Genomic DNA, 18,773 nt, shown 5'->3' with positions numbered 1-18,773 from the left:
TCTGTAGTATCTGATATTATCTGAAATATCCCTTGAAGCATCATATCAGTAGTCGATAACTTAGAAAGTAAGTGAGAAGATACTACAACCCAGAGGGATGTATGGATTCCGGCACTTGTCAGTTCTCTCTTCTACGTAGGTGGGAGCTAGTGCCTGGATAGTATTAATTAGTTTTCAGTTCCATACGTAACACTATATTAAATCACATTCTGTAGCCAGGAATATTTTAATTGAAAATGTTATATGCACAGGAATAGATTCAGTCATCTATAAATACCAGCTTACCTGCCTAATCTTTTGGATGTTACAGTGGAAAACATTTTGAGTCTGGTCAAGTGAGTGAATTAATCTAATGTGCAGGTCTCTCTTTTCAGTTTAGAGATGAAATAGAGTTTATTTGGCGGTTAGTTCGTGCTTATGGAGACATGTATGAGCTATCTACAAATACAGAAGAAAAGAAACATTATGCTAATATCGGTAAGTATTTTGTAAAGATTGATTATCCTCAAGTGACAATTGTTGGCAATAATAAAACACTAATGAATTTTAATGAAAGCTGAATTATCTAAGCTAAAACTCATATGTTTATTCTATTTCAGTATATCCTACTACTAAAAAATACATAGTCTAAGAACAGGAAAAATTTTTTTAGGACAAAAAAACACACATGTAAGCATAATAGAATAGGCGACTAAAAAACTCAGATTTTAGCTTATAATGTTTATAAAACCTCAGAAGAGACGTGAAGTGGTAATTTTCAAGAACCAGTAACAGGCAGAAGGCAATAGTGTTTCACTGCAATTAAAATAACGTTCTTAGTTTCTATAACGTAGAACTCTGGGTGCCACGAAGAAATAACTACTTAGACTTCAATGTTTTTTCAAAATTTATCTTAATAAAACAAGATTAGCCTTGAGCTGATCATTGTTTTAGCTGAGTAGTAAGTACATGGTGATTCTTTTTACTGTCCTCTATACTCTTTTGCATATTTTTGAACTTTTCCGTAATAACAACAACGAAAGAAAACCAGCCAGAATGTCAAGCTGTCTATACATACGCATGTCCCCTTGACTCGCACTGCAGAGCAAAACCCTTTCCAGCAAAACGCCCCTTAACTCCATGACGACCTTCAGGGCAATAATTTGATGTGAAACTTCTTTAATTCGTGCATTCCCAAGTCCTCTCTTTCCCAAGCTTTCCTTGTCTAAGACAGCAAGAGGAAGAAGCAGCAGGGCGCTCCAGACCTCTTTCCAGTCTCTCTTTCTTTCCTTTTTATTTCCAAGAAAGGAATATTTTCAAACTTCCGGTAACTACTTTTCTTGCACCGTAGTTTTCCTTGCCAGTTGACCTCTGCGCCATAATTCTGTCTCAGTGGGAGGAGGGTGGGAGGAAGCCTCCTCTTGTTCTTCACATATTCATCACCCGTTTTATGGGGACAGTTTTTCCACAGCAATTCATCGTGCAGGCCATAGACAAAATGTAGGCAAGAGAGTTATTAACTTGAAAGTAAATAAAAATTTAACCACAGGGAACAAACTGATTTTTTTATGCCTACTGAGAAAATTAAAGTATATCAATGTTAAATGTTCTGAGAGTCATCAATTTTAAACACTCCCCTGTGGTCAAAACTTTTGCTTTCTAGCAAGTTTCCAAGTGAAGCTTCTGGTCTTGGGACCATACTTTGGAAACCAGTAATTTAATTCAATAATCTACCCTCCACCAACTCACATGAAGGTACTAATTGTAAGTCCGTTTATCTTTCAGGAAAGACTTTAGGTGAAAAAGCTGTTACTAGAGCCCCCATGAATGGACACTGTCATCTGTGGTAAGTACATAGAATTTATGCAGCCTTCAAATTCTAACATGCCTCTGTGAATTACAATGAAATGTAAAAACATGATTGACTTATTTAACCTGTCTGTCACATTCGCTGAAAAACCTATTTAGTAGATAACAGTAACTGTTCTTGTTCTGTTTATTCTCAGGTATTTTTCATTGTGTATATTTTAAATACATTTAAGGTGAGCTTTTATTGAAGATTTCATAAGTGAATCTACCAAGTCCAGTGGCTTTGAATTTGATAAATTCTAATTAAAACTAATTTAACATAACAAAAAAACAACAACACAAAAGCTAAAATGATGCTGTGTTTCTAACCCAGATGGATTGATGAAGTTGAATAGTTGCAACAGAGACGCTCTGACCTCAGAGTCGAACATGTTTGCTAGCTGGCCCTGCAGCAAAAGTTTGCAGACCCATGGTTCACAGGGCTATGTGATGGTTTATAAGCCTTCATTTTGAAATAAAAGGCGAAATCCTTAGGAATAATTATCGTAAAAGACTAACACTGAGGGAATAACTGAAAAACCATATTATTTTAAAGGCTTGTTTTTCATCTTCATCTTTTCCAGAATGAAATTGCTTTGTAACTTTAAGGCTACACAAGCTTTCTGTTCTGGAATCAAGAGACTAAAACCACCAATGGATTTGCAGTTTGTTAGCCAAATTGGCCTGACCTTAATTATAAATAATGTCTTACATATTTGTTGTGCTCTACTGTTAACAAATTATATCCACATGCCTCGGAGCATGTGATTCACAGAACAACTTGTTTTCATTTTACAGATGAGGTAAGCAAGGCTGTGTGTGTGTTGATGAGTAGATTAATATCCAAGGCTCACACAACAAATGGAAAAACGAAGGCAGAGCTTATGTTCTTAAATACTCAGTATTCTATCACATTATTCTCCCTCTGCTTTTGTCCAGTATAAATAGCATTCATGCTCAGGCAGAAGTGCTGCAGGACAATGAACGGAGTTGTTTTAGTAGTTGTTGAAAAAGAATGTTTGTCGATTATTAAAGATATATTACATATCAATGCCAATAAAATACAGAATTTTTGTCAAGATGCGTGTAGTTAGAATGACCTCTAGGTGGAGGCAATAGACCATGTTGTGAATTAACTTTCTTCAGCGTTCCCATCGACTTGAGAGTTTAGGAAGTAACAACTTAAGTTACATTTTTAATGCTGAACAATGTAAAAAACAATAGCACCCACCCAGAGACGTGGGTGGAACTGATCGCCAGAAAAGCAGTGCTGATCCTTTGGGAAAAGTGGTCAGGTGTATCGTGAATGTATGATATGTGGGAAGATACATGGTACTTTAGACTTTAAAGAAGCAGACTTCAGAAGGGATTATAAAAAAATAAGACTCTAGTGACAGCTTATTTATAAGGGAAAATGTACATATTTCATGTAATGATTTCATAAATCGCATGTTTTTTTTCTTAAGAGTAACTTGGAGAGAATGTGCTGAGAGCACTATAAAAGCCTAGAACTACCACACGTGCATTAAGTAGTTCTCATTTTCAGAAATTAGAAGGTTGATTCCACCACTGTAGATCAGTGAACATAGATTCTTTTCCTTTAATTCCAGCCCTGATGGTTAGTTGGGTTGTTCTCTGAATCTCTGGATAAGGACGTTCAAATAGACCCAACATAGATTTTCTTAAAATGTGACATGGTCTTTTTTTTTTTTTCTTTGCTAGTAGATAGAATAGGGAAATGGAGCCAGTGTATGTGGATTTAAGCAAGGCATTAAGGCAAGTTCATTCCTAAAATTCTTGTGAACAAGATGTAGAAATGTGGGCCAGCTTCTGCACTGTCCATGCTGACAGGAGGGTTTGGGCCTCATTATTCCACAGAATAGCGATTGTCAATATCCTTGTCAACCTAGAGATGATTCTAGAGTTCCAGGTCTATGTCTTAAACTCTAGCGTGGTTAGTAGTTTTGTCAGTGGGGAAAGATATAGAAGGCATTCTTATAAAAATTAGAAAATAGCATAAATTAGGAGGAACAGGGCATATGAAGGATAACAGTAGTAGTTAAGAAGATTTTCACGTTAAAAGCTACAGAACAAGGTGGGGAAGGAAGGAAGGGGAGAAAGTGTCAAAATTTAAGAACATTAGGGACAAACAGATGAAAATTTGAATAAAGTGGAATTTAGTTAATAATTTGTTAATGTTGGTTCATTGTGAAGATATATCAGTATTGGAGGTCAATATTGATACAGGTGTGATAAATATAGTCTAATAATCTAAGATGAAAACAATAGAGAAAATTGGATATGGGTACATGAGAACTCTGTGCTGTCTTTGCACCTTTCCTGAACATCACAAGCTACTTTGAAATAAAAGTTTATTTTTTTAAAAGTGGCCTAAGGTTTTAAGTCCAAATAAGTTACAACACCCATAACAAAAGTGGGGAGTTTGGATACACAGTTGTGTGGAACTTTACTCCACATTCTGGAACTCTCTGGGAGGAATGACAGAACAGAGAGCATTTCAAAAGAGCATGGAAGGGCCCTAACCCGTTTGGCTCAGTGGATAGAGCGTCGGCCTGCAGACTGAAAGGTCCCAGGTTCGATTCCAGTCAAGGGCACATCCCCAGTAGGAGGTGTGTAGGAGGCAGCTGATCGATGTTTCTAACTCTCTATCCCTCTCCCTTCTTCTCTGTAAAATCAATAAAATATATATTTTTAAAAAAAGAGCATCGAAGGGACAGTAGTGGCTACCACTGATGAGCTCAAGAGTCTTTCTCCTGTCATCTCATCATAAATTCTCTGGTGGCTGCAGAGATGTATGTGAAATGCACTCTGATTTGACAATTTGCGAGTAGTAGTATGTATCTGCTCATCTAGTAAGTGTTCACATCATTTTTAGTAGGTTGACTTAGTCATCATTCTTGCTTCTACAGTCGCAGATTCCATTGATGATGTAGAAACTGGGAAGGTAGGAAGTCAAAAAGTCATAATTGAGAAGTGGTCATTTCATTGGTTGTGCCTAAGTTATGTGAACTATGTGACCTTTTGTGTCCCGAAACAGTGTTACTTTTCCAAAATAAGAAAATTGTTCACTTCATATCCATACTTGAAAGTTACGCTTATCCACAGAAACAACAGAGTTCAGTAACACCCAGAATTCCCTTTTTCGTTTCAGTTAGAATGATCCAAGTGAAAATTAACACCTCCTCTTGAAATGCTTAGGTAAAGGAATATTTTGCCTAAGACAGGAACACTCTGAAATAAATACTCAAAGACTTTTGCACAGACAGAAGCACTCTGAATGTGAAAAGTAATATATCCCCAATTTTTAGAGTAAGCAAATTGCTGAACAGACATCATATTTAATTTATAGTCAAGTAATTATTTATGTAAATTTTATGTTCCCATTGGGGAAAAAAGTAAACAGTCCACGGGCTGCTCTGTTCTAGTAATGCAGTGTTTCCAAGGAAGGGAAGAAGGACATGGGAAATTTTTTGAAAAAGCATATTCTACAATTACCTTTGACTTCATTTAGTTTGAGTCATCATACTTATTTTTAGCTTGAAATGACATTAAAGGAGGCCATGACATTTTAATTTTTATTTTTAAAGAAGAAGCGGGGGTTTATTGATCCAATGTATTTTTCAGTTTAATGCTTTCATGATTAGATTTTTTTCTGAGAGCCTCTTTGTGACTTTAATGTTGATGATGTTGATAGTGGCAGCTAACATTTCTTGAAACTCACTATATGCCAGGCAGTATTCCAAGCAATTACATGTTTTGGGTATCTACCCTTACAGCATGCGTATGAGATGGATGGTGGTGCTGTCCTCAGTTATAGATGAGGAAACTGGTCTCACATTCATGTCAAGTATTCATTGTTTTCAGGGCCCTTGCATCCACATGAATACTTTTGTTAAATATTAATGACTACTTCAAAGACATTTTTAGAGATATACTTTTTATTGATTTCAGAAGGAAGGGAGAGGGAGAGAAAGATAGAAACATCAATAATGAGAGAGAATCACTGATTGGCTGCCTCCTGCGCACTCCACACCGGGGATTGAGCCTGAAACCTGGGCATATGCCCTGATTGGGAATCAAACCATGACCTCCTGGAGCATAAGTTGACGCTCAACCACTGAGCCACACCAGCTGGGCCAAAGACATTTTTTAACTGTTATATTTGATGGTATTTGAATAAGTTCACACAATATCCACTGTTTTTACTTTTTTCAGGTATGCGGTTTTGTGTGGCTATGTATCTGAGTTTGAGGGCTTACAAAACAAAGTCAACTATGGATATTGCTTCAAGGTATTTCTTGATATAAAAAATGTTTTGGGCCAGGGCAGGGCAAAAATGTTTTAATGTAGCTATATATTCCATTAACATGTCTAAATGAAATTATTCAACAAATTAACCTCTACGAATTCATCCTTTTTATTTAAATAAAATGAAATGACATTCTTCAAATAGTACTGTGCCAAAAGGAATCAAACTGTTTGGGTGATTAGAGATTATTATTATTCTAGATCTTAAAAAAAGTCACATAGTAGACAAGTATAATTTTTTCAAAGATAGAGAATTAGCCTGTTGGCCATGAGCTCACCAATACTGTAAGCATGACTGGACTAATTATTAACATTTTCTGCATATCGATTTACAGGTAGAGTAGAATCCAATCTCAGCCTTAAAATGACCATGGTAGATGAATAAAATAAGTAATGTAATACACGTCATGTATCATGTGCCTGTAGTTGTCATAGCTCAATAAATAACCCCTCAGTTTCAGTAATTATAGTGATGGGCAGAAAGTTCTTTGTTCTTCAACCCCCTGTAACCATTTGATGATGTCAGTGGAGTAGATTCCTCTCCCATCCAGTTCTGCTATTTTTTCCTCCATTGTACCCTCATCATTTGATATTTGTAAGCTTGCCTCTGAATCAAAAACTTAGCTGGGCAAGTCATAGGCAGATAATAATGTGAATGGGTATTTTCTGTTTTTATAGTGACACTAGAGGCCCAGTGTACGAAATTTGTGCACGGGTAGGGTACCTAGGCCTGGCCGGTGATCAGGGCCGATCAGGTTCCCTTGCCTCCCTGCCTCCCCGCCTCCTCCTTCCCTTGCTCCCTCAGAGTCCCACTGCTGCTGCTGCTGCTGCTACTAGTTGCCTGCCATGTTTCGCGCCACCCCCTGGTGGTCAGCACAGGTCATGCGAGCCATCAAACTCCCATTCTCCCAGTCGAACTCCCGAGGGGACACTTTGCACATTAGCCTTTTATATATATAGATTTTGGCTTTAACGTATCTGTCATCTTATTAAATCATAGTCACAGTTCTGGTTCTAATTCTGAGCAATCATGTTTGGTAATGAATTATTGATAATAATGAGTTGTGTTAATGATAGGGATTGAGGAGGAAGATGAAACAACATTGTAAAGCTTCTTTGAATTTACTAGTCACAGTTCCATCCAACGTTACCTTGAAACCTTGGGAGATGATTTTTCTTTGGGATTTTCTTTCAGGAACATCTAGATAAAGCAATCCAATTATTACCTGCAGAACCCTTTTTGTATTACCTCAATGGAAGATACTGTTATGCTGTAAGTTTTTATTTATAAATCTTATTTGAATATATTCTGATTGTATGATATATTTTTAGTGACTTATTTATTCTTTTATTGTTTTACCTAGTGCCTACTATAGGGAAATAGATAGAAACATTACAAACTTTGAGTTTATAAATTTATATTTTATAACTTATATTTTTGTTTTATATTTACATTTTATATATTTATTTTAAATAATATGTAAATTTTCTTCCTTTACTGCTTTTCTGTTTCCCCTTGTAGCAGGCACATTATCTCCCTCTGTGCTCTCTTGGCGGGTGTTGGTGCACTACTCTCTGTTGTTCGGGAGCATGTTTTTCATTCAGAGTTGATTGAGTATAAATTATGTGCTCACTGGCCAGAAGATAGATAAAGCACTGTCCTTTTGTTCAAAACCTCAATTTAGAAAGGGACACAAGACATATAGAAATAAAGGCAGCTGCTAAGTCTAAGACCAAGTGACTTAAATGACATTAGTTTGTGGAAAATTAACAGAATGTGAAAATAATACTTAAGAAATGCAGGAAAAATTACCATGAAGATAAATGCTATTTCTGAATGAGAAAATTCAGGTAAGCAAGAAAGGAAACTTTTAAAACGAGGCTTGAAGAGGATTAGGGATGAAGAAGGAAGCTTGCTTTTATTGAACACCTGCTACATTGAAAAGTTGTAGCAGTAGATGGGTACCACTAAAGAGAGCATTAGACAACTCTAAGGTAGATCTGAAGAAGTTACCTAGAATGTAGAACAGAGGAACAAAACGATGGAAAATATGAAGGAGAGATAAAAACACATAGAAAGTAACTAAGGACACCACACAGTAATTAATTTTTACCCACCGCTTTTGGTAATGAGAAGGACAAGAAGACAAAAAAAATATTAAGAGCATCAATACCCTTTTAAGTATTCATTTCTGAGTCCTTTTAATCTTTTATAATAAACATCTAATATTCATATTTGGGGAAAATGAAAAAGTTTTAAAAAAAAACAAAAAACAAAAGGTAATATGGAATTTAACTTTGATGGTTATTGGTTTAAAAATGTCCCCTGGATTGTGAATATGTAAATTGGGCCCTCACTCTACATTCCCTCGGGGTTGAGAATTGTCCACCTGTTTAAATTTCTGAGATGCTTCCCCCTGGGTCAGGTTAGCAGCATGGAGGAGGCGGGAAGAAAGCAAAGGCAGGATCTTGTCGCTAGTACCCCTATGCCAAGAAACATTTTGCCATCATCTGAGAGTCATGGATCAGATGCACAAAGTTAATTTAACATTATTCTTTACCCCCACCCCAATTTGAAAATCTTCTTACAAGTATTTCAAATTGGTTTTGTAGCCAATGCTTTTAGAGTTCAGAGTTGTTTTTTTTGTTGTTTTTTTTTTTTACCTTTAATCCTTTTTATTTTATCAGAGTTTTTTGAACTATGAAAAAGGAAGTAAAGTATTAATACCATAAAGCTGATATCTCTCATGTTATTTATGGATATGTATTTACATGTATTATATGCATATACGTACATAGTTACATACATAAACATCTAATTGGGAAGAGATTATCCATTCAAAAGGTGAACACTTTCTAAGAGTGATGTTGCTCTGCATTTACAGGTCTCGAAACTGAGCTGGATTGAGAAAAAGATGGCTGCTACTCTGTTTGGAAAAATACCAACCTCAACTATACAAGAAGCTTTGCAAAATTTCCTTAAGGTGTATTTTGTCTATCCATTATTTTAGTGTCAAACTGGGTTCTATCTGGGTCAGTCTTTCCTACCTTTCCTTGTCAAGGAAATTGTTCTTGTCTCCTTGTGTAGATCTCTAACAGTTTGAATCCTAGTTCTGTTTTAAGCCTCTCATAATGTGAGTTACGTTTTAAATCCAAGCGGCAGCTGTTTATGCCCCAGGTCCCAGGTACAACAGCCCTTACTACCAAATCCAAGAGCAACTCTTCAGGTCATGGGAATATGTTTAAAAAAAATTTATGCCCTGATTATTAGACTTGGTCTCAAATACTCCCGATTAGCCTAATGTAGACACAGTTTAATCTTAAAGAACCAAAAGATGCCAAAAGGAAGAGTTATTTTAAAAGTCATTCCATAAGTTGTGGACAAGTCTATGAAACATTTTTGGGGCATCAAATCAAATCAGTATTTTCACTGGTGTCTTAAAATGTATAATTGCTATACGAATAAAACTCTAAGCAGTACTGTGTGTGCGCGCACATGTAAATGTGTAATATACCCACATATATAACTGACTTCCTGTTGTGCTAATCCCCTCACCTTTGTCTAGAATTAATTATAGATTCTTATAGGTACTAAGGTATTCCCCCCACACACACCTATGATTTCAGATTTGTAACAATACAGACAAAATCAGGCTTTGAACCTGATATTGTCCAACATATTGTACCTGCTGATTTTTTTTGGGGGGGGGGGCGTGGGGGCAGGGTGTGCTTCAAGGAGTTAACCTTGTAGAACTGAGAGGGAATTAGAGATCATATAGTCTAAAATGAGAACTAGATTTCATTGCACTTTCTGAACAGTGGCTAGTGGCTGCCTAGAATGCTTGCCCGTGGCTCAGTTGGTTGGGAGTACACGACCAGTTATTTTTGTTCTCTAAAGGAAAAGAGAGAGGATAGAGAAGAAGAAGTGGGGAGACGGTTCTACAAAGAAATCCCCAAACCTTAAAGGATCCCATTGCTTTGTAAGCTTTATGACCATGATAATAATTTCATTTTAATGGATAAGCTAAAAAGCTATTTTGCACCCAAAGGATACTTTGAAACCAATAAAAGGACTCAGATGAGAGACAACCAACCTAAATTCTTAGGGCAGTTTGAATCAATTTGGTTAATATTTGATTTATTGAAGTATGTCCTCTCCACTGGTGGTTTTTGTTGCTTGAATATCACCCTGTTTTTCTCTTTTCTGTTTTCTCTAAAAATCAGGTTGAAGAGCTACACCCTGGTTTTTCGAAGTCCAATTACATGTACCTTTCCAAGGTAATGAAAATGGCTGTTTTAATATCACTTTGACTCCATTACATAAAAGATGATTACCTTTGACATCGGTTCTTCTCCATTTCTAGTGTTACAGGGATCTTAAGCAAACAGAGAATGCCATGAAGTTCCATGATTTGGCAGAGCAGCTTCCTTGTATTACCAAAGAGGTAAGCCCAGACGGTGCCAAAGAGCGCTATTATTTTACCAGGACTACCCCAGCTTCCCATGTGAACAGTGGCTGGCATACATCTGGAGCTCTCTTCTATACTAAAACCTCTTCACTTGGACTTACGTGAACTACAAAGCTTTAAAGCTTGCTGTAGGTAGCCTTTCACCAGGAGACCCCTTGTGTCTTTAAGGGACTCACAAATCATGGGCTGGCAGTTAACCCATCCTGATACTTGTTAGGTGTGAGACAGCAGGTAATGGGACAAGCCCCAGCAGAAAGAGTGGGGACAGCATAATTCTGGGGAGCTGGTGATTAGACCTCCATAGGCAGCTAGACAGGCTGCCTACCTTTGAACAAGAGGAGTGTCTGTGGGTTTGCCATCATCAGTCCCCAGAGTTAGGGTTAGCCTTTTTTCCTAGTGTCCTTGTGTTCCAGCACCTAACCACTAATTTAGCAGACATTTATTTAGGGCTTCTAGGTGCCAGGCACTGAACTAGCCCTAGGGCAACAAAGATAAACAAATTATGGCATTTTTATAAGTTCTTTTAAGTAATACATTAACACCCTAGGTTACTCATCATATTTTCTCACAACTTTCACAACATACTGTTTTGATAGAAGGTAAACTTCTAGTGGATTGGACACAACAGTTGAGTCAGTGTATTAATGTTTATGATTAAAGCTATTGAAGAGCTTTCAGTTTTTAAAAAAAAAATCTAGCTAGCAGCTACTTCAAACATCTGTGATGTCCAGTTTTCCTCATGTGTTTATTTTAAATGTATTACATTCCTTAAATTCTTTCTGATAGGTGCTCGGTAAATGTTTGTTAAATATAAAAATGAATAGGATATCCTACCACTTGAATTTATTGCCACTGTTTCTAACTTACACACTTGTTTTAAAGAAACAACAATATATGGAGTCCAATAAAACATATGGCTAAAAGTATAAAATTAAATATCATAAACATTATTTTTAAACATATATATCTTTTTTTATTTATTTTATTTTATTTTTATTTTTTCAAAATTAAATCTTTATTGTTCAGATTATTACAGTTGTTCCTCTCCCCCCCCCCCCCCATAGCTCCCCTCCACCCGGTTCGAACCCCACCCTCTGCCCTTACACCCCCCCGCCACTGTCCCCATCCATAGGTGTAAGATTTTTGTCCAGTCTCTTCCTGCACCCCCCACACCCCTTCCCCGCCCAGAATAGTCAGTCCATTCCCTTTCTATGCCCCTGATTCTATTATATTCACCAGTTTATTCTGTTGATCAGATTAATTATTCACTTGATTTTTAGATTCACTTGTTGATAGATGTGTATTTGTTGTTCATAATTTGTATCTTTACCTTTTTCTTCTTCTTCCTCTTCTTAAAGGATACCTTTCAGCATTTCATATAATACTGGTTTGGTGGTGATGAACTCCTTTAGCTTTTTCTTATCTGTGAAGCTCTTTATCTGACCTTCAATTCTGAATGATAGCTTTGCTGAGTAAAGTAATCTTGGTTGTAGGTTCTTGGTATTCATCACTTTGAATATTTCTTGCCACTCCCTTCTGGCCTGCATAGTTTCTCTTGAGAAATCAGCTGACAGTCATATGGGTACTCCCTTGTAGGTAACTGACTGTTTTTTTCTTGCTGCTTTTAAGATTCTCTCTTTGTCTTTTGCTCTTGGCATTTTAATTATGATGTGTCTTGGTGTGGTCCTCTTTGGATTCCTTTTGTTTGGGGTTCTCTGTGCTTCCTGGACTTGTAAGTCTATTTCTTTCACCAGGAAGGGGAAGTTTTCTGTCATTATTTCTTTAAATAGGTTTTCGACATCTTGCTCTCTCTCTTCTTCTGGCACCCCCATAATTCGGATGTTGGTACGCTTGAAGTTGTCCCAGAGGCTCCTTACACCGTCTTTATATCTTTGGATTCTTTTTTCTTTTTGTTTTTTCAGTTGGATGTTTTTTGCTTCTTTGTATTTCAAATCTTTGACTTGATTCTTGTGATCCTCTAGTCTTCTGTTGGGAGTCTGTATAATATTCTTTATTTCAGTCAGTGTATGCTTAATTTCTAGTTGGTCCTTTTTCATATCCTTGAGGGTCTCACTAGATTTCTTGAGGGTCTCACTAAATTTATCGGCGGTTTCTAGAAAATTCTTGTAAAAAACCTTTTAAGTGTGGTTTTGAACTCTATATCCAGTAGTTTGCTTTCCTCCATTTCTGTCATTTGTGACCTGTTTCTTTGTCTCCGCATTTTTTATGCTTCCCTGTGTTGATAGAGTGGCTTTCTGTGCTAGGTGTCCTATAGGGCCCAGTGGCTCAGCCTCACCAATTACCTGAGGTGGACACTCTTGGTGCACCCCTTTGTGGGCTTTGTGCACAGTCTTGTTGTAGGTAAGCCTTGATTGTTGTAGGTATCACTGGGAGGAATTGACCTCCAGGCCAATTGACTGTGAGAATCAGCTGTGTCTACAGTGGGAGAACTTCTGTGCTAAGAGACACCCTTCTGGGGCAAGACTTGCTTCAGTGGGGCTTTAATGCTCACTGAGTCTGCCTCCTGAGTGTGTCCCTTATGGATCTGAGGAGTTGTAATCTGGATGGTCCCACTCTGACCACTGGGTAAACTGGCTCTTGGATCTCTAAGGAGGTGCTAATTTAGCCTCTGCCTGAGGCTACCCAGCAGGAGCTATGGAGAGATCTGCAGATTCCTCTTCTTTGTTTGGGTTTGGAGGTGCCCAGATGAGGCCCAGCTGTGAAGCAATGCAAGCTGCTGTGGGGCCTTGGGCCTTCTTTTGGAAGTTCTGGGTCTCTCTGACTCAGCTGCAGTTTGTTAGGTAATTTTCAGATTGCAAAGGGCCAGGCCTTTCATATGCAAAAGCCTCTGCGCACAGCTTGGGTGGGGCGAGGTCTCAGGGAATCAACAGGGCGGAGCAAACAGCTATGGCTGATCCTCAGTCCTACCCTAAGAGGCCCCGCATCTCAGTGTCCCGGTAATCGCTACAAGCACCTCTGAGAAAAAGCTGCCCTCGAGTTCTGACCGATGCCAGACAGTCCAGTTTCTCCCCATATGAGTCTGGGTCCCCAGAGACTCGCCCAGAACTGGAGTTCAGAGCAGTCGGGAGCTTGAGACTCCCTCCCGATTGAAAAAGACAACAGCATCCTCAGTTGCCAGCCCTTTCCACGTGTGCCTTCGTACCTCTGCACTTTACTTCCACACCTCCTCTGAGTCTCAGTGTGCTTTTCTCTTTCCTTCTAGTTGTAGAATTTCCACTTGGCCAGCCTTCCTGTGGTTCTGGATGATATCCATTTTGTCTTTTAGTTTTATTTTTGAAGTTGTTGTGGGAGGCAGCAATTTCCGGTGTTTACCTATGCCGCCATCTTGGTTTCTTTCTATATATATATATATCTTTATTGATTTCAGAGAGGAAGGGAGAGGGAGAGGGAGATAGAAACATCAATGATGAGAGAGAATCATTGATCAGCTGCCTCCTGCACACCTCCTACTGGGGACTGAGCCTGCAACCCAGGCACGTGCCCTAACTGGGAATCGAATCGTAGCCTCCTGGTTCACAGGTCGACACTCACCACTGAGCCACATCGACTGGGCAAACATATATGGTTTTTAATCTTACCTATAAAGTCCCTGAGAATGTCAGGAAAGAAATGTGTATTTGCCTGTGTGGGACTTACAGCGGAATCTCAGATTTCTTCAGATCCTGCTGCTAGGGCTAGGACTTCTTCCATATCTTAGAGTTGAAGAAGAAAACAGTGTTATCATTAACACTCTCCTTCCTGTTTGCTACCCCTCCACACCTGGTGGAGGAAGAGCCTGGACATATGCCGGGGTCCAACCCCAGCAGGTCCAGGGGTTCCCAAAGGCGTAGACGGAGTCGGCGAAGAAGAAATGACACGGAGACAGCGTTCAGTTGATCAGCAGCCTAGCCAGGCTCTCCAGCCAAGTTCTGGTCTCGATCTCCAGAGAGGTTCTGCTTCGGATCTCCAGCGAGGTTCTGTAGCCATGTTCCTTCGCTAGGTTCTCCAGCCAGGTTCTGTCTGAGATCTCCAGCCAGGTTCGGTCACCAGGTTCTAGTCAGGTTCTCTTGCCATATTTCTGTAGTCAGGTTCAGTCCAGGATCTTTTGCCATGTTCTGTCCAGCAAAGTTCTTCTGTCTGTAGGTTCTGTGTAGGTTCTGTCTTCTTAGTTCTGCCCTCTAAGTTCTGTGTCTTGCTGTCTTGTTACATCTGCATTTATACCAGTTGATTCAATCCTATCAATCTCTATTACAAAGGTTAGGGCATTTCTTATCTCCATTCCAGGGAGTAAAGATTATGTAGCTTAAGCATGATTGTTCATAGTTAAAGTGATTAATTACCCGCCTGGCACTTAGTTGAGGGGTTTTATTCCTTCCCTAACTTCAGGGGAAAATCCCTACCTGGGGATTCAACCTTTCTCGGAGAGGTGACCTTGGTTAAAACACAGCGCCAAGAAGGTGAGCAAACATATTAAGAACCGTATGCCATATATGCCAGGTCCCTTGAAACAGCAAGGATGGACCGGCTCCCGGCAGACATAGTTCTCCACGGTACTCATGTTCTCAGAGATCTGAATCATGCCTGGTCCTCAGAAAGCCACATTTTTGTTGTAATGGTCATTCAAAAAAGTCTCCCCCCAATCAACAGAGTTCTACTTCCAAGTACCTTGAGTATCAGGAGGAATGTGTGAATTTTCATTGTGCATTTGTGTTTTCTTTATAGGATAAAAATGCAGAGGAAGAGATGAAAAAAATAAGCATTGCCTTGAAGAAGTAAATAAAGGAACTTACTCTTCAAAAAATTAGATGTGGCCTACTAAAATATTAAACTTATCAAAGTCGTGTTTTTTATTATCCTCTTTTTATGTAAGGGTAATATACTCAGATTTGAAGGGAAAGTCATGTTTCTGTAGAATGCATTCTCTAGTACAGCTGTGGGCAAACTACAGCCCACGGGCCGGATCCGGCCCATTTGAAATGAATAAAACTATTGAAAAAAAGACCGTACCCTTTTATGTAATGATGTTTACTTTGAATTCATAGTAGTTCACACAAACACTCCATCCATGCTTTTGTTCTGGCCCTCCGGTCCAGTTTAAGAACCCATTGTGGCCCTCGAGTCAAAAAGTTTGCCCACCCCTGCTCTAGTAGAACAACACCAATCATGTTATTTGGAGAAGTCTGTTTCCTATAATATCAGTAAAATGATCTTTAAAAAATGTATGCTTTATATTTTTCCTATCAACAAACTGTAGTCTTCAGAATCTTTCTTTAAATCTTTCTTTAAATAAAATACTTAAATCAATCCAATAAAATGGACTCCGGTGAGTGTTTTATTGTTGCTTCAATGGAAACTTTACAAAACAATTTCATTAGTGTGGATGAAAAATGGAAAAGTGGGCAAAGGATGTGAACTAGTCATTGGTAGAAGAGAAAATATAGCCCAGCCGGCGTGGCTCAGTGGTTGAGCATCGACCTATGAACCAGAAGGTCATAGTAGATTACTGCTCAAAGCACATGCCTGGGTTGCAAGCTCAGTTCCCAATAGGAGGCGTGCAGGAGGTAGCCAATCAATGACTCTCTCTCATCATTGATGTTTCTACCTCTCTCTCCCTCTGCTTTCCTCTCTCTGAAATCTATAAAAACTTTTTTTTTTTAACAAAAGTTTCAGATGAAAATTGAACCCTGCTTTATCTTCATACTAAACTAATTTTTCCAAGTGTTACCACATCTCCTATTTCAATGAAAGCTTTTTACATGCGGAGATAGGTTAAGAAAGCGATGCCGTCCTCATTTTCCCGGGGAGGAACTGGACCGAAGGTTAGATTTGCTGGAGGTCACATACCTCGCTAATGAGAATAGGAACTCGACCCAGCGGTCCTGGCTCCCTGCCTGGGCCTGTACAGCGAGCAAGGAAGGGTCAGAGCCATACAATCAATCTTAAACCATTTAAGATTTAATGGCCGTAGGAACTGTTTCCTTTGTTGCCATTTGCCTTTAAAAAAGTGCTTAAGGCAGCTAAAAAAGATAGCCCTCTAAAAACAAAGAAAGACTTGTTGAAATTTGTGTCACTGTTAACCTAGCCAAGAACATACTAATAATCTCCCACAGTGGGGGGAAATGGTTCATTGGAGGGAAAACAGTAATTTAAGATGGGCTTTGGATGGGAGCTTGGTGTCCATATAAGATAAATTCATGGGGTTCGCCTGGAAAGGAGCCCTGTTCCACTTAGGGGACCGTTTACTTCATCTGGCTGTGGGAACTTCCCCTCAAGATGTTGCTCAGTCATACTTTGTTTCCCTTTTCATTTTGATGCAATCATGTGAATTCTCACTCTTCCATAACTATAATTTACATTTCACAGCATACTTAGTTGAGATTGTGATCTACCTCACAGTTTCAGATGCCCCCCGTCAGGACTGTTGCATTGGGCTCTCTGAGTTGACCACAGAAATTTGGGGGTGAGGGAAAAGTTTGTGTGATTTTCCCAAACTCAGCTCTGTATTACCAACACCCGGTTTCTTTACAGAGGCCAGCTTGGAAGTTAATAGCTGCATGTTCCCCCGACCTCCCATGTTGGTCTCAGGCTGGTCATGCTCTCAGCTCCCAGGATGCACAGGGCTGCTGAGGAATCCTCTTCTTTTTTCTTTTAATTTTTAAATTGAATCTGTTGGGGTGACATCTATAATAATAAAAGCATCATATGCTAATTAGACCGGACGTCCTTCCAGACGACCTTCTGGATGAAGCCGGGGCTGCAAGGGAAGCCCGGGTCCCAAATGCCAGAGGGAAGCTGGTGCCAGCAGCCGGGGGAAGGAAGGCCTACTCTTGTGCAAATTTTGTGCATCTGGCCTCTAGTTAGTTAATAAGATTATATAGGTTTGAGGTATACAATTCTGCAATACATCATCTGTATATTGTATTGTGTTCACCACCCCAAGTTGAGTCTCCTTCCATCGCTATTTATGCCCCCTTTACCCTCTTCTACCTCCCCCTACCCTCCCTTTCCCTCTGGTAATCACCATACTGTGTCTATGCCCATGAGCCTTTTTTTTTTTCCGCTAAATCCCTTCACCTTTCTCACCGAGCTCCCAAACCCCTCTGACAACTATTGTCTGTTCTCTGTGCCCATGATTTGTCTCCACAGGAATGCTCTTTTGAACATAGTGAGCTAGATCCCCAACTTCAGTTTCTTGTTCAGGAGAGAAGCCAGTGATCAAAAGAATCAGGCAACCAAGCAGACTGACTGGCCTCGGTCCTGGCACAGCATTTTCCCAGGTCTGGGAGGAGCTGCTCACGACTCCATCCCCACAGTGAGTGCTCTATTTCCCAACAACTTGACCCTGTGGACTGTTCCCTAGAAGGGGTGTCTCCTCCTTTTTGCATCAGCTTTATTGCAATAGAAATTACATCTAACAAAATGCACCCATTTAAAGTGTACAGTTTGGTGAGTTAACACAAATTTATGCCACAGTGTAAACCCTACCACAGTCAAGAGATAAAATATGTGCATCGTTCCAGAAAGTTTCCTTGTGTCCCTTTCCACTCAGTCTCCCACCTGCACCCCAGTGTCAGGTAACCACAGATCTGTTTTCTGTCACAGTAGTTTAATTTTTTTTAAGAATTCCATGTAAATGGTATTCTTTCGCAGAGCACAGTTTTGAGATTCATCTGTGTTATTGGATATATCAATAGTTCATCCCATTGTATTGCTCTGTAACATTGCACAATTTGAATATACCATAAATTGTTTATCAATTCACCTGTTTGGGGTTGTTTACAGTTTGAGGTTGCTATGAATTTAACTGATATGAACATTCATGTACAAGCCTTTCTGAGGCCATGGAGAGGGGGGAATGAACACCTAGACATGGAATTGTTATGTCACTTGATAAGTGTATGTTATCTTTACAAGAAACTGCCCTACTGCCTTGCAGGTGGTTGTACCATTCTGCATTCCCATCAGAAATGTATGAGTTCCAGTTCTACAGCCTCACCATCACTGGGCATGGCCTATCTCAGTCTCTAATTTTAGGTTTTAATTTGCACTTCCCCGACTAGTCATTTGAGCATCTTTTCATGTGCTCATGGGTAAACCTTCTGTGATTTACCTGCTCTGATGAGCTCAATGAACTAAATTCAATAATCC

General features: G+C 39.2%; 1 protein-coding gene across 3 annotated transcripts in view; it reads left to right on the top strand.

Annotated features, from left to right (window-relative positions):
* RMDN2 (regulator of microtubule dynamics 2) overlaps positions 1-15,943 on the top strand; it is a 29,185-nt gene extending 13,242 nt beyond the window's left edge. For all 3 annotated transcript variants that reach the window (XM_059660086.1, XM_059660087.1, XM_059660088.1), the window contains 8 exons: positions 375-477; positions 1,765-1,825; positions 6,064-6,139; positions 7,352-7,429; positions 9,042-9,140; positions 10,381-10,434; positions 10,521-10,601; positions 15,348-15,943. In XM_059660086.1, coding sequence (XP_059516069.1) covers positions 375-477; positions 1,765-1,825; positions 6,064-6,139; positions 7,352-7,429; positions 9,042-9,140; positions 10,381-10,434; positions 10,521-10,601; positions 15,348-15,401 — 606 coding nt within the window. In that variant the 3' untranslated portion in view covers positions 15,402-15,943. The remainder of the gene's footprint in view (positions 1-374; positions 478-1,764; positions 1,826-6,063; positions 6,140-7,351; positions 7,430-9,041; positions 9,141-10,380; positions 10,435-10,520; positions 10,602-15,347) is intronic.
* The last annotated feature ends 2,830 nt before the right edge of the window (positions 15,944-18,773 follow it).

The sequence above is a fragment of the Myotis daubentonii genome, chromosome 12 (genome assembly GCF_963259705.1).
Source record: "Myotis daubentonii chromosome 12, mMyoDau2.1, whole genome shotgun sequence".
NCBI classification, from domain to species: Eukaryota; Metazoa; Chordata; class Mammalia; order Chiroptera; family Vespertilionidae; genus Myotis; species Myotis daubentonii.
This window is presented reverse-complemented; position numbering and strand designations above follow the sequence as displayed.